Raw genomic sequence first — 27,848 nt, forward strand, 5'->3', positions numbered from 1 at the left:
TGAGATAATTAAAAAAAAAAAATCTTAATAAAATCCTACATAGTACGGCTTTAAGGTATTGATGGGCATCAAAATACCATCAGTTGTTGAATTCTTAGATTAGGATTTTAGGATTTTAATTCTATTAGTTCTCGCTGTTGTTGGTGTTTTTTTCTTTTTCTTTTTTTCCTAGAAAGTCTATTGAGTATTGTCTGGTATGATCAGAAAAAGCAAAATATATCTACCCATGTTACAAGCAGAATGAAGAAAAAGAAAGGCACACTTTCAGAACCCTACAACCACATTAAAAGTGAAGTATTGAATCCACTAGTGGTGCTGAAAAATGATCCGTATCCGCGTGTACAGCGTCTAGTGAAGCGCCAAGGCAGGGGGCCTTGAGGAGTCTTAATCCAGGCCTGGATGTAAATGGGCACTGCTGCATCCTAAATCTTAGTGGCACAGCTGCAGTTCCGGATATGTTGTGTACCTGCCCTGCACATGTGATCCATCATCACCCTAACATTTTGCTGCATCCATGATGAGCTAGGAAGAAAGAAAGAAAGAAAGAAAGAAAGAAAGAAAGAAAGAAAGAAAGAAAGAAGGAAAGAAGGAAAGAAAGAAAGACAGAAAAAGAAAGAAAGAGTAACAACACACTAATGCCTCTTTTAGTACCATTACTGTTGCTATTTTTTTTTTCCCCAATATAATTGACCATGGCTGTCAGGGGGCACTCAGCTGTGTGCAACAGTTAGACAGTCTGTGAACTGTAAAGTGTCCCTATAGCAGCCGTAATTAAAACATAAGTTAAATACTGTACTGAACACGCTGGTGTTGCCAAGCAACTCTGTGGATAACCCACAGACGGAGCAGGAGAAAGCTGAACACCCAAAGCAGTCACTCTGAGTTCCATTTTGAATTTGCATTTGCTGTGACCCAATTAGATGCTCGGCCTGAGTCAACTTATATTATACAGTTCCTGTCTTCATCACGCCACTGTGGTCACCACCGAGGGCTGTTTGGCCCACAGTCGCAGCAGTGTGCTTTTGTGAACAAATTGAGTATATGTAACCTTGCTGAAGGGGAGGAACTGCAGTGCCTGGGCTGGCCGGTGAATGTGGCACTCTCAATGTTTGGAGCCCATTGGAAACACAGTTATTATGGCCAGAGAGAGTGAACTCACTGCCTAAAGTGGCACACAGCTTGTTTTGTTATATGGATGACGAAGTTGATGTATGGGCCCCTCGTATGCACAGAACAGCCGCAGTCTTTCTGCCAAGTGATGAATAGCATCAATACTGTGGGCTATTGGAAAAGACCGGAGCGCACAAGATCTCATCTCACAACTCCTCTTTTCCATTTTCTCCATTTTCCATTTTTGGCACATTTCAAATAAAGTGTATTGTTTTTTTTATTTCTGTTTTTTTGTCCTTGCTATCCACTCTGTTATCCCTCTATCTAAACCACTCCTCTTGTGTAACTTTTTAATGAGGTAAAAGGTATGCAAGAGTGCACAGGGAAACACTTGACAAAGCACTTTTGAAAGATTAAGGCTGACTAACGGCGCTGTGGTGTCTAGTTGTCTTTGTCTCTCTTTTCTTCCCTTCCGTCTCTGTCCACCGTGGCGGAGGCTGAGGGAATGAGCATTGCAATAGAAGCGAGATTAGAATCGGATGTGAATTGGGGTGGAGATTGGTTTGCCGACTGAAAATGCCTGAAAATGGAAGATGGAATGGAAGCAGAGGAAGACTGGGGACAGATGAACAATGAGAGAGAAGGTCACAGTTAAAAGGGGGGGTATAGTGGGGCTGGTGCTGGGGATGGGGTGGTGGTGGATAAGGATGGTTGAATAGCAGAATTTGGTCTGTTATTTGCATGGAAAATAACTTCCATATCTGCATTGTGGCTCTAGGTTTTCATACTCATCGCAATGCTCCTTTTGTGTTTTTTTTAATCAGCATATCATTAAAAGCAGCGCGGCGTTCCTCTCAGAGTGCCTGGTGGACGATTCAAGAGCCCTGCAGTGGCTGTGTTTTAGGTCACCCATTAAAGCACTCAGGACGTTGTGTGGCTTTCATTTCACATTCCATGTCATTAGTCACCTCTAAGTGAATTTAATGAGAAATTACCTCAGTTTCATGAGCCAAAACTGGTTTCACTACTGAAGAACGAGCTCACTAATCCCTCTTAATGACTTATGATAGTCATCTGAGCCTGAAACCTGTGGACTGCTCATAGGTATCTAAGGCGCTACCTGCTGCTAATCCATAAAACCCTTATCAATTGGTGATTACCTGATGCCTAGGACTTTGCCCAACTTATTTTATTATTCTTTGCATAAGTTACTTGGGCTCCACTGACTAAAAATCACAAACTATGCACTCCACTCTTCACTGTTTGGTATCAAATTATTTCTAAGCAGTGGGCTCTATTGATTGTTTGTTGCACTGAGTGTCAGAGAGACAGTTTCCATAAAACATTCATGTGTTTTGCTTTCCTCTTTGCCTCAGCGTTAGCATTAGTGTTGGGTTGTTAGCCCTCACAAAGGGACTTTATTGATTCTTGCATTTACTTTCAACAGTGCTCTTTTTTTTCTCTCTCTCTCACAGTGGCAAACATTTTGTGGCGAGAGGAAGGTATGTTAAGGAGCACTTTTGAGACAATATAGAATACATTAAACCAATTGAGTTGACAGTTTTTTTGTAGTGTGCCTGCTGAAGTGTGATGTTTGTGAATAGTGAAATGATGATGTTATTAATATAGCTACCGGTGCTGTAGGCTTTTTTTTTTTTTTTTTCTTTTACAGTTGTTTTTGTGTTGTCAAAGCCTGTTTCAGAAATGTAACAAGCCTGTTTTTTTCCCCCTAGGTCTCGGAATTGGCAACATGTTTTATGTGTTTTATGAAGACGGTATTAAAGTCATTCAGCCAGTGGCATGTGAGATACAGCGACACATTAAGCCCAGCGAGAAGCTGCTAGCTCTAGAGGTGAGTCTTCTGGAAAAAGACACATTCACTCTCAGTGATGGAAGGCTAGGTCACACTACTCGAGGCCATTTAGCGGTCATTCTTACTCCGACTGGACCATCTCGTCCGCTGGGGTGCATCTGGGATGGGGGGGTGGTGGAGGAGGCTGGGAGAGGAGGGGCGGTGACCTTGGATTTGATGGTTGGTGTAGATTATCCTGTTGTGTGAATGGGCTCAAGAGTGGAAACGCTGGCTCCCCTGACGACTCCAGACCAGCTGGAGTCCAACAGTTTTTTTTTCCAGCATGTTTTATTTTGTCAGGGCCAGTCTGGCCAGGCTCGTGCGGCGTGATAGAGTCCAAGACTCGCCAAAATTAAAATCTGAGAGTGACCCTGACCGCCAATTGCAGTTAAGAGCTTATGCGGGAGGCAAAACAGAATAAATTGAACAAAAACTTATTGTAATAATTTCCATATCTTTAGATAGGTTACATCAGAAGAGATTCCCAACTTCACCTGCTGCTGTCTTGATTAAGGAGTGATTCAGTTTTGTTTGAAGGACTGCAACTCATAGCAAATATCAATATGCCTGAATCTTGTTCATATTTGATATTTGAATGAATTTACATAAGTCAGAGATTACAAAATAAGAGAAAAAGTTTCATACAAAATTTACCTATCAGTGTTATGCTTGTAATTATATCACTTCAAAACACATTTGTAATCTAAGGGTAAACTGTAGCTTTTCTACCATTAAGCAGTTGTATTTACAGTTAACTGATATAAGCAAATGGGACTTTTTTTTTTTTTTTTTTTTGAGAACAAAACTTGGTTGTGAGATTCTTTTTCTTCATGTCTTCGACACGCCGTCTTTGCTCATGCATAATATACAAGGTGTCTGGATGAGATGACAAGCATATAATCAAGACTAGTCATTTAGTCTGAACCCCCTTGTTTGACAAGGCTTGCACAGTCTTGCACGACCAAGGATTTAGAGCAACTAGAGTCAATAAATATCAATCAGTGGTATTGTTTATATTTTCTGGCATTTACCTGACATTCCTTTTAAATGCACCTTACGGTGAGTGAGCAGATAAGTGGCTGCTAGCCTAGATGTGACTGCATTTGTGAACGACCACATTCTTGACATCATTCAATCAATATTCACAACATCTACGAGATGTCTCTGCAGTCAGTTTTGCATGTGTACGAGCACTGATATGACAAATAGTGATGTCATTGTCCCATTTGTCTTATCCTGTCACTAAGGATAAGACCACGTGTCCATAACGATGTCCTTGCAAGTGCTGGTTCCTTTTTCTCCCCCTTTACAATGGAATAACAACGTTGTGCATTCCTGACAGCACAGAGAACTTGGCATGTCTTTGGCATTCAGCGCCCTGGAGTCCTGGAAGTTAAACATATTTCAGCTTTTCACAAAAGAGCACTGTGCTTCAAAGGGGTTTTCAAAAGTCAAAGAGCAACAGTAGGAGCCATGCCCAGCATATCCGGTGTTCATTTGTTTAGCATTGCTAGCTACAAGAGATGCCTGTTGGACACAGGGGCAACCTGACAGTGCTGAACTAGTCTGTCATTTGATTCATTCATTCACTGACAGACCATAGTCTGTCGGAGGGGGTTACAGCTCTCAGCGGACTCTTTAGAACCAGCCTCCACATCGAATTGCCGTTTATCACCAACGCTTTTAAGCGGCAAAATATTCAAAGCAGGTCGCTGATAGATACCTGTTAGATTTACATGTGTTCTCAAATAGCCACTATCCTCTGAGCTGTCTTTCATCTGAGAACCTGTGCTGATTGGATGGCTGTTATGCATAAAGCAATGTCATGAATACACAACAGTCAGCCTGGTGTTCCTCTGAGAGGTGTGTTTGTATTAGGATATCAATCATGGTGAGCTCTGTGATGCCCGTACCAGCCCCGTCTTGAGGGAATGGTGTGTCTGAACACGTAAGCTCAGAGCTCAGGCTTCTCCCAGCATGGTGCTCACGTTGTCTTCCTTGCAGATGAGCATTGATTGATTTGTTTATGGTAATGATCTAGCCAATCCATTATTCTTAACTACATAGACTGGTTTACTGTGATACACACAGTATCCGGTGGAAACTGTATGATGCCCAATTACAGTGAAGCCAGTCCAAGAAGCGTCTCTTTTTTTTTTTTTTTTTTTTTTTTTTTTTTTGCTGAGCCTTTCCTCTTCATCCAAGGACAATTTGAAAAGTGGGAGCCCTCTTTTTCTCCCTGGCTGGAGGTTTCCGAATAATATTTTGTCCAGTTACAGGGGAAAAAATGCAGTGTCTAGCACTTTAAGTGCAGTGCTGTGTTTTCTGTGGTTAGATAATTCTTTTGTACAAGCCTGCTGTAAGGTGTAATTTATGTGTATATTTGACAGTATATAATAGTGTCATGAATGTATAGGACATCATAGATTACTTTTTAAGTTATGTGTCAGTTTAAGACCTTTACACACAAAATATGTTTTCAGGGTCAGACTCATCTCATGTTGCTGTGATATTGCCTGATGGATTTCAGGTTCCAGTTGTTTGTGCTTCATCTATGTTTATTACAGCATTGCTTGGCTCCTTGTCCTCTATAGTCACCATTTCTAGGTTTGCACATTGTTTTTTTTTTTTACATATGAGTTGGGCTTTCTGTATGAATGCTTGTGGATTATGGCACAGAGGATTGCAATATCAAATTCATTAAAATACAACATTACCTTCAGGTAATAGTTTTATAGGCATTGTGGAATTAAACATTACACACCATGGTAAGAAGAAGAGGGTATACTTTTTCTCCATGTTCTGGTTTACTAAAAAGTTCCTCTTTTTGATACTTTGGATGTTGCTGCTTCACTGTTTCGACAGTTTTTTTTTTTCCTTTGTTTGTTTGTTTTTGTCCCCGCAGACCACTGATGATGTCTGGCAAATATATTAGGACTACAAATCATCTGGTGGCTTAACTGCGGAATATCAGAAACCTCATATTTCTCAACATAGCTCTTAAAATGGCATCATTTACAACAGTGAAGTCTTGAATTCCTTTCAAAAAATATGTCTTGGTAAAATGTCTTAACAGCCTCTTTTTAAGGCGCACTATAAAGTCAGGCATGCTGACATGGTGCCAGCCCTGCGTATTGCTGTGAGATCATCAACACGAGATGCAGTGAGGCTGTTTCATGGTTCCATGAAAAATATATACATTACCACATTTGATGCTCCTTCCTCTCCTAGATGAGAGTGTAGGTATTTCCATACGAAAAAAAAAAAGAGCTTTCTTTGGAAGTTGTCAGCTATATGTTACACACACATACACACCCATACACACACATACAGGCACTGACACAGATCCAAGGGAGGATTATTGCCTCATCCATTCACGCCCTCAGCTGGGTATCAAATGTTGGATTTCTCACCTCTTAAAGGTGCAATGAGTAAGATATTTACTGCCTCATAGCACAAAATGCACCTGATATATCTGTGGGTTTGATAGAGAAGTTGATGAATACCAGCGACTTAGAGATTTTCTATTTTTTTTTTTCCATTCATGCATTCATTCCTTCAGTTTTTAATACTGTGAGACTAGTACTGAAAACACACTGAGGGTCAAGGCCCTATATTTCAAGAAAGCTTACAAATGATCAAAAAGAAGATATCAAATTAAAAAAACAAATTATCATTATTATTACTAATATTAGTCATGGCGGTAGCAGTATTAGTAGTATCTCTAGTTGTAGTGGTAATGGTAGTTTTAATTATCACTAATCAATAAAACATTCACAGTAATTTCTCATATCTGTGAATTTACCCATTGTAACTGGAATATTGAGCTTTCAGGTTTGTTGTGATCAGTGCCAGGTAGGTGGAACACTTCATCTAAAGGCAGTCTCTCCTTGGTCTGCACTAACTGTTGAAACCTCTTAACAGAAACCAGTCCGGAGAGCGCGCCTGATAAACTCCCACTCTACACTTGAGAAATGTGGTGAGATAAGATGGCAGTCTTTGGAGAACAGCTTTATAAATAAACAGAAACCCGTGTTGCCGTCTTCTCGGAGGGAGCGAAGGGCAGCACAACATTTTGATATGGAATACAGTGATACAGCATGTTACTTCGGATGCTCATCATCATAATAATAAACTTTGCCAGTTGCTGGGTGAGATTTCTGGCTTTCAAAACTCACTCCCACACCAGCAGTGGAAAATGATACTACAAGCAAGTGACCATGAGACCAGTAAGCCCTCTCAAAAAGGAAATAAAATGACCAAGTATTATTATTATTATTATTATTAAGATTATCATTATTAAAACATTATTCAAGCTAATCTATTTATATAGTCCTTGAAAAAAGAGCTTACCTAATATTGTTTGCTACTAATTTTAATCACATTACCAATTACTCTCTCTAAAAATTAATTAGATTACTAATTACTTTACTTTTGCATTAGTTTCTAAAATCCAGATCAGTGCTTATCATAAGGAGACACCAAACCATAAGGACACTGATCTAGGATCACTTTCATTCATTAAACCGTAATAATAAATTAGATCTAAAAAACTGATTCCAGACCAGCAGAAAGGAGTTGATATCTTTCAAAAAGTCCCATGTTCAAGTAATGGAAGTAATGCAAGTTTTATATAACTTGTAACATGATTACTGAAAATAAATTGTAATCTGTTATCATCTTGTTACTGGGGGGAAAAAATCTAATTACAGGAGGGCGGGGTTAGTCTTATCATGCAATAGTTGGGATATGTCACTTTCCCACTTGGTATTGATGTTGAATCGTCGCTCTAATCAGCTACTTAACTTGTTTTTGTTGTGAAAATAAAGGCTTTGGGGTTGCGCCAGAGACTTAAGCAGCAGGTGCTACAATCTATTAATGTCGGAGTTCCCGGTCGCTGATAAAGGTTTATAAACACCATAGATTAATTAATTCCCCTTTAACTGAGAGAAGATGGCAAGTGAGAAGATGTCTGTCAGTGGATTGCCTTTGTACCTGTGAATGTGGGAGAAAGAGCTCATCTTGCCGTGCCACAGCCCTCCATTCAGCCTCGCTGGCCAGCAATTCCCTAAATCGTCCTACAGAGTCTGGAACAGACGACTGGGCTGAGCCTGGAGGCTTTGAGGGCCAGGGAAGGGACAGGGGGGAAGAAAGCTCCGGGGACAGAAGGCTGGTTAAGGCTCCCATGTGCCCAGGATGGTGCGAGCTGCCAAAACTGGAGGCTAAACAGCTACAGATCGTCTGCAGGCTTTGTTGTGTGGATTATGCACGGACAAATGGGAGCGATTACAGAGATTTTGCAGGACCTAGCAGAGCTCATTTATCTAAGTTGCCAAGATAACACCGCTCACATCAGGATAGGTGATAAGACTACAAGTAGTAAACAACACAGAATAATGATTAGGATGAAGATAATTGGTTTTTAATGAGACATATTTCCCCGTGTTATGAAAAACAATCAGTTAACAGTGTGTGTGTGTGTGTGTGTGTGTGTGTGTGTGTTTGTTTGTGTGTGTGTGTTCAGGAGGAGGTGTGCCCCAACTCTGCAGGGGAGGCGGTCCAGAGGTGTGTGTGGTCATCAGCGGTCAACGTCAAGGACAAGTTTATTTATGCGACACAACCAACCTTGGGTCGAGTTCTCATAGTTGACATCCAGTCTCAGAAGGCCGTCCAGGTAATTTTCACACACAAACTGAAAAACCAAGCTGTTATTTATTTTCACAGTGACACTAGCTCAACATGTAATATGAACGAGTTAACATTTGTACAAACGGACAAAGGAAAGAAAAGGGAAACAATCTTTTGTGTGTTTGTCGGCTTTGTAAAAGTCAAAGTTTCTCCTACAAAACCGATGTTATTCAATATTTAGTGACGAAGCTCACAGTCAAAAGAGTATTGAAGGTTTCTTCCTTCTGTTTGACTTATTCCTGAGAATATCATGTTTGAAAGCTGCAATGCTCCCAGTTTGATAGAACATTTTTCACAAGAACTGTCGATAAATCATCACTAGATATGGTTATTTTCTTTGATTGATTTTGCTGAATGAAGGACACGTTCCTTTCATCAGAATGTCCCCTTCGACTCAGGATTCATTTTGATACAATACATTGTCCTTCATCCAGAAATTCAATTATCTGACAGCACTGGCTTGGACGTGCTCAAACTTTCATCCAAACTTGTTTTTTTTTTTTTGTTTTTTTTTTTTTTTTTGCTTTTTTTTTTAAACAGCTAGTGCCCTGAGGGATACATGGATTTATAATTTTGTAACTGGATCTTAATAAACTTTATTGGTACTGCAGAACAATTTCCAAAATATTGTGACAAAGGGTTTGGCAAGCAATGAAGCTATAAGCCATATAGTCATAGTGGAAAAAAAAAGAAAAAAAATGGAAGAAGACAGACCCATTCGACAGGACAAATTGGTAAAAATTAGTTTGAATACAGATTGTAAAGGCTTACCTCACCTGACCCATCTAGGTTGGGATCTGTTATGGAAAAAATGTTCCTCAAGCCACATCAACACATCACCCCTACTCTCTTCCACTTGCACTGACAATCAAATTTAGTTTTTCTACATCAAGATCCACCCTCTCACCTTCAGCGCTGCTGCTAAGCCCCTCCCTGACCCCTTTCATACACGCTACCCCCGGCAAGCCCTAGCTTAACCTCTTCATTGATGTAATAACCTGGTAATCCATAGGCCCAAATCTTCATGGATACGGTAACCTGGCAACCCCTCATAGGTGTGTAACATGTCAGCCCCTACATTTATCTTCATAGGTGGAGGCAAGAGGCAGTGCCTGGAAGGTTGTGCCACCCAGCAGTACATAATACCATTTATTTTCCCGAGGGAATCTCACTTCTGCTGGCCTAGAAACCAGTGCACCTCATCCTCTGCCGTGGAAAACATATAGCACACTCATCAGTAAACAGCCTTCAGTTAAATCGGTGTCACTGGGTTTGTGGGTGTGTCCGGTTAATCCCAGGTCCCCTAGATCTCCGCAGGTGCTTTTGACACCATGGTGGCTGTTTACAGCTCACAAGGCTCTCGGGGACCCACCGGTAAGCAGGTTGTTGTCCCAGAGACTGTCACATACTCATTATTCTGTTGCCTGGAGGTTTAGCTTCATTGCATTATATTAGCAGTTGCTAATTAACCACCTGAACCATGCCTCCCATCTCAAATAGTAAGAAATGGGAGCACTACTCTCAGTTACCTTGCTTTCCGTTTTCAGATTTAATTATTTCACTCTCTCAGATTGACATGTGTAGAGTATTAATGAGAAAATTGCATTCTGAAACTTAGAGCTAGGTAAATGCACAGTGAACACTTTAATGACATGATTGTTTTGTTTTTGTTTTTTGCAAGTTATAACGTCATAAAGCCTTGAAATTACAAGAACATATTGGCTGAGGATCTTGCTAATCCTCCTCAGTCAAACAGAAGTTGGTTAGTTAAAAGACTAACACGAACACCTGTTTTCTCTGATGACTATATGCTCAGAGATTAGGATTCCACAGATATTCTCATTTTGCCTGCAATAAACCTCTCAGGAACTGTTTACTCTCAGAGTAATACGATATATTTTGCCCAAGTAAACAATGCTATTAGGATTTCATAGCAAAACTAACACAACATTATAGAAAGTAAGCTTGCAGTCTAAGGGGATTCAGGGCATACAGGATTGCAACAGTTTTCTTGAAAGGAGATGATTGCTTTTTCTGCTGCACTTGATGTAAAAGCTACTGCATGCATTGCTTTCCCTTTTGCTTTTCCCCTTCCCCTGTGAGCTGGCTGTCAATCTGCACTCAGGTGGACATAATGCTTGAGAGGCACTTTACCGCCACATGTGACTCATCTATTGTTCAGACCTGGAATATTGTAGCCAGGTGTCAAGGAATGGATACAGATTGAAAGCAATTACTTCAGTGTGGTAAAGCAATAGTCTCTGTCACCACTTGATTTGAAATGCAGTTCAACACCCAAGCACCTCATACATAAAAAACACACCCCCAGTACGGCTTGTTAAAAGAAGCCTTTCTCTTGTCAACCCCGGTGCCTTAGTCTGGAGGAAAGTTTTCAAATGTATTACCACCGCACATCAAAGGGGATCTCTTCAAAAGCATGTTCTAGATAGATAACCCCAAATAGTTGTTTCGTGGCCCTGCCATCTTTAAATGTTTGGTTTGGTTTGATTTGGTTGTGTGTGCCCTTCCAGACGGTCAGCACCGACCCTTATCCTGTGAAGCTCCACTATGACAAATCCCACGACCAGGTGTGGCTGCTCAGCTGGGGAGACATGGAGAAGAACTTCCCCACTCTTCAGGTAATTCAGCCAATTGCACTGTCACTTTAATGCCGTTGTTTTTTTGCTGTCTAATCCCCTTTTGGAGGACTTTTAATATGGTATCTTTAGACAGTGTAAATGCAGCAAAGGACAGGCTGTGCACAAGAAAGATGATTCCCCCAGGATTTGATTCCTGGTCAGTAAGGGTACATGATGTCTCCCCAGAAATTATGGTCTCATGTCGTGCTCACATCATGTCGGATTTACAGATTTACAGTAACCACAAGCTGCTTTTTTTTTTTTTTTTTTTTTTTTTAGTAACACCAATAGTACATGGATCAGAGGCCAGGAAACCCAAAATGATTTTACATATTATTATTATTTTTTTATTTATTTATTTGCTATTGTAGGTTTTCTGCTTGCTATGTCTTTTTTTGTTTGTTTTATTTTGTTTTGTTTTGTTTTTTTTTTTAGATTTTCTATTTCACTGATATTATTTGTTTGTTATTATTATTATTATGATTATTATTATTATTTTAACTACTACTAGTAGTAGTGGTAATATTGTAGTAGTAGTAGTAGCATCATCATTTTTTTTTTTTTTTTTTTTGTTTAAACATAGTCAGCAGTGTTGGGGGGCGGTGTTTCAGGCAGCCCCCACACCTGTGAGAGGGAGCCTGCCCGCCTCTCACACCCCACCTGGTGGTGCAGTGGGCAGCCCCAGATGTTCACGTTAATATCCTAGAGATTATTACATGGAAGACATATGGCAATTTTTGAAGGCCCGGTTCAAGAAAATAAAGATACAAATAGTTCTGTTCATACATATACAGTTGATTGCACTTAGAAGAAGTGAGTAATGCTGCTCTGCTGCTCACGATCATCTTGGATATGTGCATTTCAACAAGTTCTACATTTTGTAATTCCAGCGTGACATCCTGTTCTTCCACTTTTTTCCGACATGATGTCAACATGGCATTAGTCACCGCATGACCTCTTGGAGTCATTTTTCAGTAATTAGTTAATTAATACTCACTCAATATGACAGCAACAAATTGTGCAGATCATGTTAATTGCTACAGCCGGAATCAAAGAATATTCACTGTAGTGGGAATTTTTAAAAATTCCACTGTAGGTTTAATTACTAGTGTCTGCCGGGAGACATCTTTACCCTCCTCAGTTTTGGTGTTGTCAGTTTTTTTTTTTTTTTTTTTCTCTTTTGACATAGCTGAAGCACTGCTTGTCATGGGACACACACAAGTTCATAATGTGGGGTTGTTAGCTGTGGCAAATTCCTTTGTGTATTTTGGCACAATTAAAGCAAAGCCTGCCTAAACGCTCATGTACAGAAACAGGCACATTTCTGCAAGCTTCCATGAATGTGCAAGTATATTGGTGCTGTTGGGTGAACACCTTGTATCTCCAAAATGTTAGCTCTTCAGGAACAAAGGAAAACAGCCTTAGTTTTAGTTTGTAGACCATGCATTTTTTAAGTTTGTGTAATTGGTTTTGTTAAGGATTCATGAACCTTAAGCTCTGTAGAAATCGCTCAAACCATAGAGTGGCATACACACTTTCAACTGAAGTGAAACAGTAGGCATTATTATCTGGTAGATATTCCATTTTGGAAATAAATTCCTTACAGCATCAAATAAAGTGACTTTTTGAGACGTCGTATATCACATGGGCTTACTTGTGTATTGTTATATGAATGAAATATGACTGACTACAAACAGTACTGTGCTCATAGTTTATTGTATTCATGTTAAATGCTCCCCACCCCCTCCTGTGGTACACACCAGGTGATCAGCCAGGCCAGTGGACGTGTGTCCCACCACACCATCCACACCCAGCCAGTCGGCAGGCGCTTCGATAGGGTGGACGACTTCTTCATTCCCGCTTCTAGCCTCATCATCAGCCACATCAGGTTTGTCAGTCAGTGTGTGTGTGTGTGTGTGTGTGTGTGTTGGTTGGGGGAGGTTGTACAAATCTATGGGTTTATTTTTTCATCTAGTATCATGAAAATGACTTTTGATTCAAGAAAATTCCTTGGACAAATTGAATTGTAAACAAGTGAAATTCACTCACCCTGTTCAATTTATTCAATTGTAGTCTGATAAATGAGATTTAAAGACTCGATTTAGAGCTCCATACAATACTAAATAACTTGGAAATTTGAGTGGATATTTTTTTCGTCGTGTTTGTTAGAGCCTGCGTGTGTGTGTGTGTGTGTGTGTTTGTGTATGTCTGCGTGTGAGGAATACACCATGTTCCTTATGGAGATTGAGAGCTTAAACACCAAAGTCATCCATGGGTAGATCACTTTGTGCTCTGTATTACATCTTAACTATACTCTGTGCTGAGTGATAGGTGATAAGCACTATCTGAAAAGTGAGAAAATTTGAAGTTGTATCATCAGTCAAATAGAAGGGCAGGCATTTTTCAATGATATGTGGCAAAGCTTTATGTTTTCTGCAGGAGAGCGATTTTAAAAAAATACTGTTTTGAAGTAGCGATTCAAAACATTGTGTAGAAAAGTCTGTGACACGAGGTTGTGTGAACCAGGGCCATGCAGTCATGCGCCACAGAGGGCCAACTGTGAAGAGTGCAGGTTTCAATCCCAACCAAAGACGACATCAGGAGGTCATTTCAATGATTAGATCCTCTTCTCCAGTTGAAGATGCGCTAATGAGTGAAGTCACCCGGTGAAGTTTTCAGTTGTAATGAAAACTGAACCCATCATGGTTGAATGCCTCTGGTGAAGGCTACAGCTTAAAATCACTGAGCAGCACTGTATATGACTGCTCAACTGAAATAGCTCCAAAAATAAACTGTGACTATATTAGCAATACTGGATTAACAGCATAAAAAGTCATTAATTTAAAGGTCACATAATAAAATCCACTGACAACTTTTTATTACTAAAAAGGTGAGTGTTGTCGAGTCTCAGCCTATCAAGCAAGACCTCCCATCCACCTTTATCTGCAAGGTGACAGGTGAAAAAGCCTGAAGCGAAGCCGAGCAATGCGGTCTAATCAAAATGCGCTCAGCCTTTGAGCATGAAGTTTCACTGGTTATTGCTTGGTCAGATACGTCACTCAAACGAGGACAGGCAGCGTCAATATGTTCCTAAGCATCCAGAATTTAGTTAAAATAGGCTACAAAACAAACTGATGTCGTTAAATTTTGTGAAATGTGCGCAGGATCTGAAATGCACAATATATTTTGTGGACATATATCAATGAAGCTTAGGCAAGTAAAATAACTTTGACTAAGGTCAGGGATAGGCTCCGGCAAATAAAAGAGTGGTTGAATTAAACACTAAAAGAAAGAAAATGCCTGTCTCTCATCTAACCGCATGATTTCAATTTCAGGCTTATAACCTATTTTTCATTGTGCTTCCTTCATTAATCCTTTTGTGGTGGGGAAACATATTTCTATCACATTTTGCGCACAGAATATATATATATTTATATGTTGCCTCCTTATGCCTCCTTATTACTATTTGTCAGTCGACAAAAAGTGTCTTGGTGTGGACCCCATGACAATACTGTTATTTTGGATAGTGCTAATCACATGCAACACACGATATACATTCCTCTGCATATTCCTTAAAAGAGAGGAATCTGAGGAAGACAGTTGTTCAGCTCACCTGCTTTTTGATATTTTATCTCATCAGCAGCAAAGGGCACACACGTGCAGAGCTACATATCAATTCAGCACCCTTTGCTTTTGACAAGTCATGACCAGTTGACATACTCAGGCTTAACTTGGATAGAGAAAGCTGGCATCCTTCTTTCGCTTGGCTGGAGTCGTGAAAAAGCCGAGTGCACGCAGGAGGCCTGGAGGATTTGACGAAGTTAACGGTCTCCTGGAGAGGAGGAGGAGCAGGGGGTGCTGGCACAGCTGTAATTTGATCCACCAAGACCTGCAGAGGCACCTTCTTCTCATGCTGGGTTTCATTTGCACTCATTTGAACTGGTTATCCATGAATTTTCCTCCTTATCTTTAGTGTTTAGGTTTATGGCTACTCATTGTATACCACTCTTATGATGAGCATTAACTAAACAGCCTAAACTGTAGATGAAAATATGTAAGCAAAACCACATTTTCCTTTGAGATGTCACTGAAAACAAATGTTAGCTTTCTGAGAAACATTTCATTTGATGTCATGTACGCCGCCAATTATGCAAGACGGCATGCTGATGGTTGTGACTATTTACCGGCACTGGTGAGATTAAAATGCCCTCTCTTAGTTAAGCAGCTATTCTGTTGACAAGCTGCCCGCTGAAATTATCACCATAGGTGGTAATGACAGTGTAGCAAAAGAAACATGCCATAAGTACTGTATTTTAAAATGAAAAATAACTTCAGCTTCAGCGTTGCACACTGGAATATTTTTGTAACTGAACATTTAGGTAGCTCATATGATAGAGAGCCTGCAACTTGTTAAGAGCTGGGTCCTGATCGCATGGGCCTGCGTTTGAATCTGATCCGAGGCCTTTTGCTGCATGTCATGCCCTCTCTCTCCCCTGCCTTTCCTGTCTCTCACTACTGTGACTGTTAAATAGCAGAAATCCCCCCAAAAAATGAACATTTAATCACCTGCTTTTGATCCTTTGTTCCTGTGTAGCTGACAGGGCAAAGCACAGGCACTGCGAGGGGTTGATTTTCTCTGAATAAACTCACAGGAAGTGCAAATAGGCCACTATTTTTATTTGTACCTCTAATTGTTGAAGCACCAATATTTGTATCTGTATTTGAATTTTTACAAAAGAAATAGGCGTGGTTTTAGAATATCCCACTTAAAGAAATTGTTCCTCATTTAACTACTGTAATAATTAATTGCTGTTATGGCCCAACCTTGGGAAGCCTTACAGGGCAGACAACACTCCACCACAGACCCAAGGTAAAACTCTAACAGTCCCAGGATTTATTAGCAAAAGGACGTACAACGCTAACAAAGGACAAAGTCGAAACAGCAAACATCACAAAATCCCCGGCTGAGAGGCAGCGAGGCCAGCAGTCTCCACGCCAGACGCCTCCGCTCTCCACTGCAGACTCAGGAGCTTTTACGCACGTCACTCCCAGGGCCAGGTGCACCTCCTTGACTAATCAGATAGATCACACCTGGGCGGGGCTACAGAGAGGACAAGAGGGGAAAAAGGACACACAGTACAGAGAACGCATGCAGCCGTAACAATTACACTTACATAAAATATCGGTTTATGACATTTGTATCCCGAGCAATAATCATGCGCAGCCACAAAACAATCAATGAAAGGAAAATAATTTCAGAATTCACAGAGGCCGTTCAGCTCTTACGTGAAGATCATGAATCCCCACGACTACCCGCTACAAACTGCAGGAGGCTGAACACGATCTGCAGTAGTAAAATAAACGTCAAACACAGCAACATAAAATGCCCTCCCACACTTACAAATGATAAACAAATAAATAAATAAGCTAGTGGCATTATTTATGTAGCTTTAAGCAGCGCTCTCGACACTGTTTCTCCACTCCAGGCTCCATGCGTGCGCGCGTGTGTGTGTGTGCAAAACAAAAGTGCAATAAACATCCGTACAAAATACATTACCTGGGCTTTGCCGAATACATTGTTTGGATTTGGCCACACCGACTGGAGATGTGTGGCATGTGCACTGATAGAGAAGTATTTGACAAGGCCTCTAGCAGCTGATAATGTAATTTCAGATAACGTCATAACTTTTCAAAATGTAATAAAATGTCTGACAGATCTTACATTGAATCTGTTAATGTAACAGCATTTACTTGTATGTATTACCTTTAAGGTCTGTAACCTGTTTTTTTAATTGATGTAACAAACTCACATAGATAACAATCAGTGGGGGAGAAATATGACTGCCTGTGAAAAAACAATAAAACTCTTTCATTGCACTATTATAATTAATTTATTTCCATTTTATTTAAATCTGAAAGTAGTCCTGAGAATTCAGCAGTCATTCAGCTCATCTTTAACTTTATTTTAATGCAAAATGTTGACCCTCAAAGCATAACCCTAAGGTATTGTACAGTATGGTGCTTCAACCCAGCATAATAATACTGATTAATGATGGAATAAGAAATTACAAATGCTTATATTTCTTACAATATGGTACATAATACATTATTAGTCTATCATAATTACATAATTAGTTAAAATGTGATGTAATGTGAAAAGTTGAAATATGATATTGACACTTTATCGAAAAATGCATTACTCTAACAAGTTCAATTAAATTTTCAACCCATTCGGAGGATCATCTAACTACATCTTGGCAATTTCTTACATTATCTGACAGTTATTACATAATCCAGCTGCTACGTGGGGTCAAATAATGACTAAGTGATGGTAGAAAACAAATCCCTTAGTCATTTGTTGTGGCAGAGCTTCGCGAGCCAATGACAAATGTGCTTTTCAGTCTAAGGACAGGATGAGCACTAGTTAGAGAGAGTGTCTTATAACCAAAAGGTGACAGACTGAATCCCCCAACAGCCATGTGTGTCCTGTCAAAGTGTCTGTGAGCAAGACAGCAAACCCTTATTAGTTCACTCATTGTAAGTTGTTCTGGACAGGAGTGTCAGGTGAATGTTTGATCTGGGAAATATAAAGCCAAACCGGTCTTAAGCCAGATGCACCTCACTGCATTCGGCTGAAAACTGAGGGAAGAGCCGCAAATGTGGAGACCAAAGTTTAACAGTGTAGAGAAAATGATCATTTGTATATAAAGCCAAACAATGTGTCACTATGCTGTAAGTGCTAAAACCTGGTGTGTATGTGTGTGTGTGTGTGTGTGTCCTGCCATGCATATGAGTTGACTGCATTTTTACATTTCAGCAATTATTTATTTATTTATTTTTTTTTTTTCTCAGAATCTCAGATATTGGCAAAGTTTAAAATAACTGCTGCCCCGGGGAGCTGTGATATATTGTTCTCGGACCCACACAGTCGTTGTTTGTCTGTTGGCAGAAACGCAGCATAGATGAGTTGATTTAGTTGCCGAGCAGTGTGAGCAGTGTGAACACTAACACACATTCTGCAGTTTCTAGGAATTGTTTAATGACAGGGGAATCCCCCAGCAGCCACATTAAAGCATGCAGGAACTTCTGGGGCTTGACATTCATTAAAAACATTGACTTACAGTCAAGTAACTCTGCAAGTCAGCGAAAAATACAGTTATTTCTTATTTTTACCTCTGCTACCCTGCAGCTTAGGCCGTCTGCGTCTATTTTTCACAAATTTCTAATCATTGCACTGACTGCCTTTCGGCAAAACAAGCAGGGTTAGATGTTGATTTCATGTTTTTGTGCTGGGGGATAGGTGAACAAGAATTGCTGTGTTATAGATATCTTTCACTGTGTTCATTGCTTTGTTTCCTGTTCATGAGTTTTGCCCTCAGGATCTTTAACCGATCTACAGTGGAAACATTACGTTGGGGTTCAGTGTGAAGACCCCGTCATTTCTAAGTTGAGAATATTGACATAAAGATGAGATAATGAAAATCCGAAGTAGCTTTAGCACCACACATCTTGACTGAGGAATCCGCAATGCATTAATCATGGGTAGAAACAACAAACGGCAGCTGTCAGTTTGGTTGAAAGCAGTCTGGGTCTGCCAGTGATGCAGCCCAGCTGTGATCACATCACAGTGAGAGCCAAACAACGTTTGATCATCATTTTATTACACGTCAAAAACTCTAGCTGTTTGTGAAAGTAATCTTTTCATAGTGGGATAAATGCACCATTGACATTTACCTCCCAAGCATGTTACCAGTACATCACAGTTGATATACTACCTACAGATCTGTGACAACAGCCACAAAACTGTGTAAAATACACGGCAAAACACATTCAGAAATGTTTTAGAGTCCAGAGTGGTGATAAAGCATGAAACTCTGTCTGCCAGTCAATAGAAAAAAAAAAATAATTGGAATGAATCTAAAATATTGTAGTTTAAAAAATGTCAAGCAAGTCGAGAAAATTTCACCTTTTCTCTTATGGAGCTGACGTCTTAAAAATAAATAATAGCTTAGCATTTTTACTTTTTTAAAAAAGCATTACATTTCTCAGGCTCAATACAAGATTCAATTATTTATAAAGATGGACATTGCAGGCAGCAAGATCAAGATACAAGCTCCTGTGGCTTTTGTCACTCCTCTCTTCTTTTATGGCCAAAGTCTCCTGCCTGGTCTCCAATGGACAGCACGATCCCTGGATCAATGATTCCCTTCACACGGCTGATAATGTGCTCCATGGCTTTCAAACAGCCATTTTCTGTTCACATGAACAGACAGCTTGGTGTTAAAGCAGCATAAAGGAAGATGAATGATAGCAAGATTGAAGTGCCTGTCAGCATCGATCAGCTGGTATTCACATTTAATTGAGGCTTGTCAGCTCCTTGCATATTCTTCTACTCGGCTGCTCAGCTGTTGAAATGCAATGTGCCATTATCAAACTCTTTCGGTTTTTTAATGAGTAGTATTTTCACTGATTCATGGCCACATACAAAACTGTTACCACTCTATTAGAGGGAAAGTGCTGGGTAGATGATGCTAGACTGCCATGCTAAGATTGCCAGGGACCAGAAAATGGTAGTTGAATTGGTTAAATGGGCCCTCCCTTTCATTTAAAAACCCTGTATTCTTCTTTCTCAGAAAAGCCAATATTTTAATGCTGATAAAGACTCATGTCATCTGTGCAATCCCTATAGTCCTCCCTATGTAACATGTAAACTGCAAAAATACACAAACCACTTACTAGATCACATATGTCTTAAATTCTTTTCTCAACACATCTGAGAAATTCTGCCAATGAAATAATTTTCATGATTTCCCACTGCAAATCATGACTTTCATTGTCTTGATATGAGTACCATACATACCATACATATGTACCATACATCAGAAACAGAATTACCTCGCGCCTTTGGTCAATTTTGTGCTTTCAGAAAAATTTAATTTTAACATTTAATACAAGATTAAATTGCACTAAGGATATAGTAAGCATGTGTATGCCTTATCATTTAATCTCAGTGATAACACACATCAATGAAATTTCCTCTTGCTCTTTTATAATCAGCCGAAAGAGCGTACTATTGCTCTGACACTTGTACCCCTAACCACTGGGTGCATATTATTTAGCAATCTGGGAAATGGCAGTTCAGGAAATTAAGGTTATTCTACTGTTCCACTCATTGTGAGCTGGTAAGATCTACGTCAAAAAGCCAAAAGTATGAATAGAAAATGTCATATAATTTTATATTTCCATGAATGAGAAATGTTATTAAATCATCTTTATTCTTTTACCAACAGATTTGGCATCATTCTTCATCGAAATGAGCCTGTTCTTCACAAAATTGACCTGGAGACCACAACATATGTGAAAAATATCAGTTTACGGGAGTACAACTGCATCCCCAAGTCAGTAGCCTACACACACCTTGGTGGCTACTACTTTGTCAACTGCAGGCCTGATTCCACCGGCGCCACTCAGCCTCAGCTTATCTTGGACAGCGTGACAGATGCTGTCATTGGCCAGAATGGCGACGTCACCGGGACGCCGTACGTGTCCCCGGATGGTCACTACCTGGTCACTGTGGACGACGGCGACGGCCTGATGAGGATCCAGATGATCTCGGTACGGGGGGAGATCCAGAAACCCTTCGACATTCACACCAACCTGCACCTATCAGACCTGGCCTTCCAACGCTCATTCACCGAGGTCCACCAGTACAACGTGTTCGGAAGCTCCAGCCGCCAAACCGATGCTCTGTTTGTGGAGCTGAGCAGCGGAAACGTCAAGATGATCAAGAGCTTGAAAGATGCCACCAAGTCGTACGATTGGCCATGGAGCAGTAGGAACAGGGTAATGGCCGGCAGCGGACTGTTTGGACAGTACCTCATGACCCCGTCCAGAGAGTCTCTCTTTATCCTGGATGGACGACTCAACAAGCTCAACTGTGAGATCACTGATGTCCTCAAAGGCAACGTTGTGGTGTGGGTTGGGGAGTCCTAGGTAATACATCAAGACCCAATGATCGCTTTTTCTTACAGTAAAAGGTACTGTTGCACTGAATTTTGTTGCAGATTTTTAATTTTTCTGGGGGCGTGATAGAAAATACCACTGATTCCAAAACCAAATTGACCATTGGATGATGGACCATCATCCAAAAAAAAAAAAGGATAATAAAAGATGGAGTAATTTATTGCTGTTGTTATCAAGCCAAGTTTGTTTTTCCACGGGTGGTTTGAAGTCAATCTAAAGTTGCTTGCCAGTATCATTTTTAGGTCATATTGTGTGCCGTAAATAGGGTCAACTTGGCATTCTTAATCACAAGTTTGTTGCAAACTAGATTGCATTTAGTGTTTGGCTCTACTGTAGATGATCTCTCAACAAATTACATACAGTACTTAAGTGAATTGGCAAATATATACAGAATATATACATATATGTCTTGATTATCCCTCGGTTATGTTTCCCCATTTTGAACTTTTTCCTGTGCCTTCAAGGAACCGCCCCACCCCCAAATCAGAGGAATTAGCGTAATTATTCCCAGCGTGACTTCAGATTACACCTCTTCCTTTGACCTTACATTTGTTGTGAGAGTTTCCTCACAAATCCATGTCTCTTGTCTATCTGTCTGTCCGACGCTGAGCCGTCCAAGTCTAATTAAAACGAGCCCTTGCTGTGATCCCATCCCTTCTGAAGTGGAGACCGAGAGATTGAGTGGTTTATTATGGTTGTGTGCTCTGCAACCTTTGATCTGAAAATATAACCAATGTTGAGAGGTTTTGAATGTGATTTTCTTTAGTCCAAGATTAAAAAAAAAAAAAAAAAAGAAAGTCAATGACGATGTTAGTTAAATTGTACCAGCTTTATACTCCGCATTGTGAAATGAAATCATTTCATATGTCCCGTAGCAATGAGTCAATAGGGCACTTGTGTGTGAAGAAAATCCCATCATAATTCCAATATCCCTCGGACCAAAAACACATCTTAGAATACAATAGAATGTACTGTGGAAAACTTGCATTGTCTGCTCTGTTTGACAGTGTGTTTCAAATGGATATTTTAATGAGAAATAATGATGAGTGGGGTAGTTTTGGTGGTAGTGCGTAGAGGATCTCTGAGGATAAGCTTTGAATATGAGACGCTCACAGTTCTTTTTTGAATGCTACTACAGTAGACACATAGCTGGATGAATCTGTCATACATGGTGGCTGGCAAGCACATGAAACTGTTTCCTGGCTGGACACATTCTATGCATTTTCACCCCAGCACTCTATGACAAACACAATGAGGAATTGTATTTCGATTTATCTCAAATTTAGTATGGACTTTTTGATGTTTACAGATTATACACAGCCATTCTGTCTTTCCCGTCAAGACTTATTTGTATGATTTGATTTAGTTTTACTTTGAATACATTTTGCTTTCCAATCCTTAAACCCACTGTCCTGATGATGACCTCTTACGTTTTTCTCTATTGTGTTTTGTACATAGTGGCTGACTATGAGCCCATTAACACAGCAGGCTCCATTCATGTACAGATTTACAAGGGTGAATAATCACAACGCTCCTTTTTAAGACATGAAACAACTCCACTGTCATTTTCAACACCCTGTACCAAGCACATTGTGATCACCTGCACCGCTTTCACCTGCATTCAGCCATGTCTTGTATGTTCATTCATGTGATCGTTATTTATGTAGAGAAAACACACTTGTCATTTTACCCAAGAATAAAACCTGTACCATACTTATCAGTGTAATTTCCATTCCTTTTCTTATTGGAACGTCCTGCTTTTGGTTCTGGTACACAAACATGCACTGTGCAGTTTCCTTATAACCATACCAGTGATTTTGAATGTTTGGCCCATTTACTGCAATTTACGTACATTTTACATTGCATCAAACCATTTTGCAAATCTTGCAGAGATACAAAAGATTTAAGAACATCTAATAAAAATCCCTTGATTTTTAAATGTAAATATGTGCTTGAAACACCCACCTTATGTGGCTAACTCTGTTGTCACCATTCATCATCAGCCACAGAACTAATAATTCTCAGTGTACTGCAAGCATTTCCTTGGGGACTATTTTCTGGCAGGGGGACCATTTTACTTGTTCAATTTCAAGCCATCAAAACACAACAGTGCTGTTGTTTTTGGGGGAAATGTGAACAACATTACATTATTATGATGATAGGATACTGGTGAGAGGGAAGTGTGAAATTTTAAAGTTCATTTTCATTTTGTGTAATGCATGGAAACCAACATCTGTATAACAGGTGGGAATAATTAAATGTTCTGAGAGATAATTAAAACAAAATGTCCTAAAATAAGGCTGCTTGCTTGGGTAAAAGATTAGCAGAAATGTAAAGTATATGCAATTTGTAGACATTATGCTAAACATGCAGAGTCATCGGTATGTTCCTTTAAAGAGCTGAATTAGGCTGTTGACTGTTGAAAAGATGCCACATTTAGTTTGCAGCAAGGCATACAACAAAATATATAAGGTAACAAAGAAACTGAATACAGAAACTTACAAGTAATTGAATGAAGACGTTGAATAATAGTGAATGACCAGGAAAGGAGGGTATCATGGGTTGGATAGTGTTTCAATAGGTTAATGCGGCAAATGTGATAAAAGACAGTTTCTGTCTGTTTGATGGAGCCTCTAGTGGCCTTAAACAAATGCCTTAAGGGATCAGCTCCAGTCCTTCCCACAACGGGTCAAGGAAAGTCTATCATACCTTGGACTTTGTGTAAAACATTTGTTACTGTAGACATCATGTAGGACAAATGAGACTTTCAATCAGTTCCCTGAAGGCCAAATGAAATGGATTTCAGGTGTAAATCTAACACAAAATAACCGCTGGCAAGATGCCTTGTATTTCTGAGAGCATTTTGTTATTTGCTCTTGTATTTTTCCTCTCCCTGCAAATTAGTGATGTCATGCCAAGGTATTTGCAGTGCAGCTACAATGGAGTTGGAAGAATGGAGGATTATTATTTTTTGTTTTTTGGTTTTTTTTTTTCAGCTATCTATAACAACAACTGTAAATGTCAAGTCTTGGTGTGAGTCCTCCAGAATCAAAGAGCAAAGGCTTCGTTGTAGACTCACCATTTTGCATCAGCGTTAAACAGTCAAACAGGGAAAGAGTAGAAGAGGAAATTTCCAACTTTTCCACTGACAGTAGCCTCAGTAGGCCAGAATGCAATGCAGCCCTGTTGTGTTCTGATTTTTCTTGACTGGCAAAAATTTGCTCTTTTGTGCTTACTCCTGCTCTTACTCTTCCACTCGCTCTTGCGATGATTCCCTCAACCCACACATATATCCCACAGCTTTGTTGAATATCTAACTCTGGACAAGTACAGTGGTTCAGTAATGAAATATTTTCATCACATTTTTCCCAGCGAGCCGTGTCCAGACAGACGTGACTGCAGGCTGCAGTTTTCAACATGTTTTGTTTAGTTCCATGCGTTACACCATCAGGGTTTGTGGGTTTTTCCCCCAACTGGGTCCATTCATGCTCAAAATGTATACACTCCTGGTACTGTGAGCTACTTTTAATATGAGAGTCCACCAAACTGTATATATGCTTGTCTTTGAAATCCCCGTTGAGAACCACTTCCATCTGAGCAGCTCTTACATCTGATAAGCTTTTTCCACTTGAAACATAAACCCGATTCAGTCATGGCTATTACAAAGCAGAGCAATGTCTCATGAAAATACAGTATGAGTACTCTTACTGTGTATGCCTCTGAGTGTATTAATAAAACAAGTGCACCTTCTGCTCATTCTGAATTTACTATGAGGGTAGAAACTGTACTGTACATCATCAACTGTGTTAGAATATAAGAATCAGAATCAATTTATTTACTGTGTATCATAAATATACACTCCATATACTGTATACACACTATTCAGCACAGAATCCAGTATGGTTGACTGAGGATAATTTTTCATATGCAGGAGCTATTCAAACATTTATATGAAATCATTGTGTGATCAAGAGTCACTAGAGAGGGAAAGGAAGGCGATTATATGAATTTTTGCTAATGTTTTTTGCCCACGAGCCTGTATTTTATTAGTTCAGTTCTTAAAAATCTATAATCAAATCAAAAATGAGAAGAATATTGTGTCAGTGTCTTCCTATGATAGAAATTGCCTCTGGGATCACATGGTTCATGGTCCAATTATATAACTGTGTGGTTATGTAAAAACCCATGTATTTGCAAGAAATACAATTTTCAAAATTAGAGCAAGAGATGTTAAAGGTCAAGGAACACAAAACACATTTGAGCACGCTAAATACAAAAAAGAAAGCAAATGATCCAACATTTTAGTTGGATTTTTTTCTCTGTTACAGTGGTGCGTTCTGTGATTAACTGTGCCTAAGTCAGCCTCATCCAAGTCTGCAACCCACTCTCATGATCACTGTGCCCCTCTGTGCTACTGATAAACGCTCCCTAATGCATTCTTCTCCCCACCGGTCCCAATTTATATTCATTTTGAGTCACAGAGGCTGATGGTTTATATTAATATTCTTCCTTACTGAGTCCCCTTTAATAAAACAGCCATGTGAATAGAAAAGAGGTCCTGGCAGTTCCTTAATTATCTATTGTCAGTACTTTATCTTCCCTTGGTCGCATGGGAGGGGTTCAGACTCCGCCCCCCCATCCCCCTGCACTCTTCCCCATCTCGCCTTCATCTTCTGCCCAGGAGGAGAATTTAGTACCAGCCCCTCCCTCCCTCCCTCCATCACTCCATTCAAAAGACAAGCACCGTAATCATGTTGGTGGCTGCTTAATCATGTTGCTAGGACCTGCCAACAGTACACCCTCTCTCCTCCGTCCATACCAAGGCACCTGATGACTGATTGAGGCCACCGTGGTGCTGCACTTTGTGCCAGCCATAGGTCCTCATCCTGCATTCCCCCGGCCTGCTCTCCGTCTCTCTTACCCGCTCCCGTGCTCTATGCGTCCAGAATAATCAATGCACTTCTTTATGGCTGTAGATGGTAGAAGTTAGAAAATGGATTTGCTATCAGAAAATGAAGCCCTCCAAAACCACAAAATGGACTTGCCCTGGCAGCACAGTAAGCAAAAAGTAAACAGATTAGGATGTTAATTGGACTGACCAACATGCAACTGTGACAAAGTACATCTGAATTGTATCCCTTTGCAAAGAACTCCTGTGAAGACCTGTAATGTCTGATTAGTTTTGTTTGATTGTATTAAAAATGGACACCGGATCCATCAAAAATGATTGCCCAAAATTAAAAACTCTCCCTGCATCTCCTTCCATCTCGGCTGGACTGCTTCTTGGTCTCGGTTCACTTCAGCATACGGGAGCTGTAGGGTTTTTGTTCATCTAGCCAGTAAGCAGCAGTCCTTCAGAGAGCTCGGGAATCTGGAAACCATGGTAAGTTCACTTTCTTGACAGACTCTAGCACTTTCTAAAGGTCACAATATCCTTGGCCATGAAAATGCTAATCCTTTTACACAATGGGTGATCTATAGTCTATAGCGAAACTGAATGATGAATTTAAGATCTCTTTTGAATGGATAGTAATCACTTTGGAAATGAGCTCCTCTTATTTAGAGGCTGGGACATCTGGCAGTGGCAGCAGCCCAGGATGTGTGTGATAAGATGCTGACAGCAGATGCAACGTCCCCTTTAGTTGTCCCATTGTCATGCTGAGCTGGCTGTCATGACACCGAGGCCGAAGGACACCAGCGAGCGCACAGCAGTGACAGGGACGCAGGCAGAGTCCTGTCATCCAGACACACCCGAATGATCCCAACGTGATAGCGCCCAGGTCGACCATGACAGAAGCCACAACCTCTGCTTAACATGCTCCTTGTCTACCATTTTGCTGTTAAGCGAACTCCGAAAGGCAGCGGAGCAAAGACTTCTCAAGGTCGACCTCAGTGGGAGGAACTTGACTGGAAGTTTGAAGAATCTGCAGAAGGTGGAAGAATCACTGCGAGTTTACAGAACCGTCTTTGCAATATTTTGTCATGAAGAGTAACAACAGTGCCGGCAGACTATACATGTGCAATCTTAATTCAGCAATACTTTCATGTGTTTTAGAGGGAAAATAATATAGGATATTGATATTCTTGTCTACATACAGTGAGATTCTGTACCTCTCCTTAAATAGAGATTTTTGAGTATAAATACAAATCAAAATGGAGGTAATTTTTCTCATCCACATGTCAGTCGGACCTCAGCTGAAGTCTGTATGGCCACCAAAGACAGATCAAACTAGCCCCTGCAGTTCCATCTCAGCAATCTCGGTGTTACCAGTGTTCTTAGGAAATGCTCATAATAGCTTTGTTTATGCAAGGATCAGCCTTACCCACTGAAATTAAAAAAATCAAAGCAAAGATGTTTTCAAAAAGCAGATTAGTTCTCATATTTGGAGAAACATTAATAGAGTACCATGGCCTTTTCTAGGAATGTCTTTGATTGTCCTTGATTGTATTGTGATGCTGCATTATTTGCCCTATGCAGCTAAGTTTTTTAATTGTATATGAATATTTGTATTTGCAAGCTTTGATTACCCAAAATT

The 27,848-nt window shown here is 40.1% G+C and overlaps 1 protein-coding gene across 2 annotated transcripts in view; it reads left to right on the forward strand.

Moving 5' to 3' along the window:
* The window catches only part of fstl5 (follistatin-like 5), a 157,779-nt gene extending 134,754 nt beyond the window's left edge, over positions 1-23,025 (forward strand). For both annotated transcript variants that reach the window (XM_030061750.1, XM_030061751.1), the window contains exons 11-16: positions 2,586-2,612; positions 2,844-2,962; positions 8,487-8,636; positions 11,182-11,289; positions 13,053-13,177; positions 20,580-23,025. In XM_030061750.1, the coding sequence (XP_029917610.1) occupies positions 2,586-2,612; positions 2,844-2,962; positions 8,487-8,636; positions 11,182-11,289; positions 13,053-13,177; positions 20,580-21,282 (1,232 nt within the window). In that variant the 3' untranslated portion in view covers positions 21,283-23,025. The remainder of the gene's footprint in view (positions 1-2,585; positions 2,613-2,843; positions 2,963-8,486; positions 8,637-11,181; positions 11,290-13,052; positions 13,178-20,579) is intronic.
* Positions 23,026-27,848: the final 4,823 nt, after the last annotated feature.

This window comes from Myripristis murdjan, chromosome 10 (genome assembly GCF_902150065.1).
Source record: "Myripristis murdjan chromosome 10, fMyrMur1.1, whole genome shotgun sequence".
Taxonomy (NCBI): domain Eukaryota; kingdom Metazoa; phylum Chordata; class Actinopteri; order Holocentriformes; family Holocentridae; genus Myripristis; species Myripristis murdjan.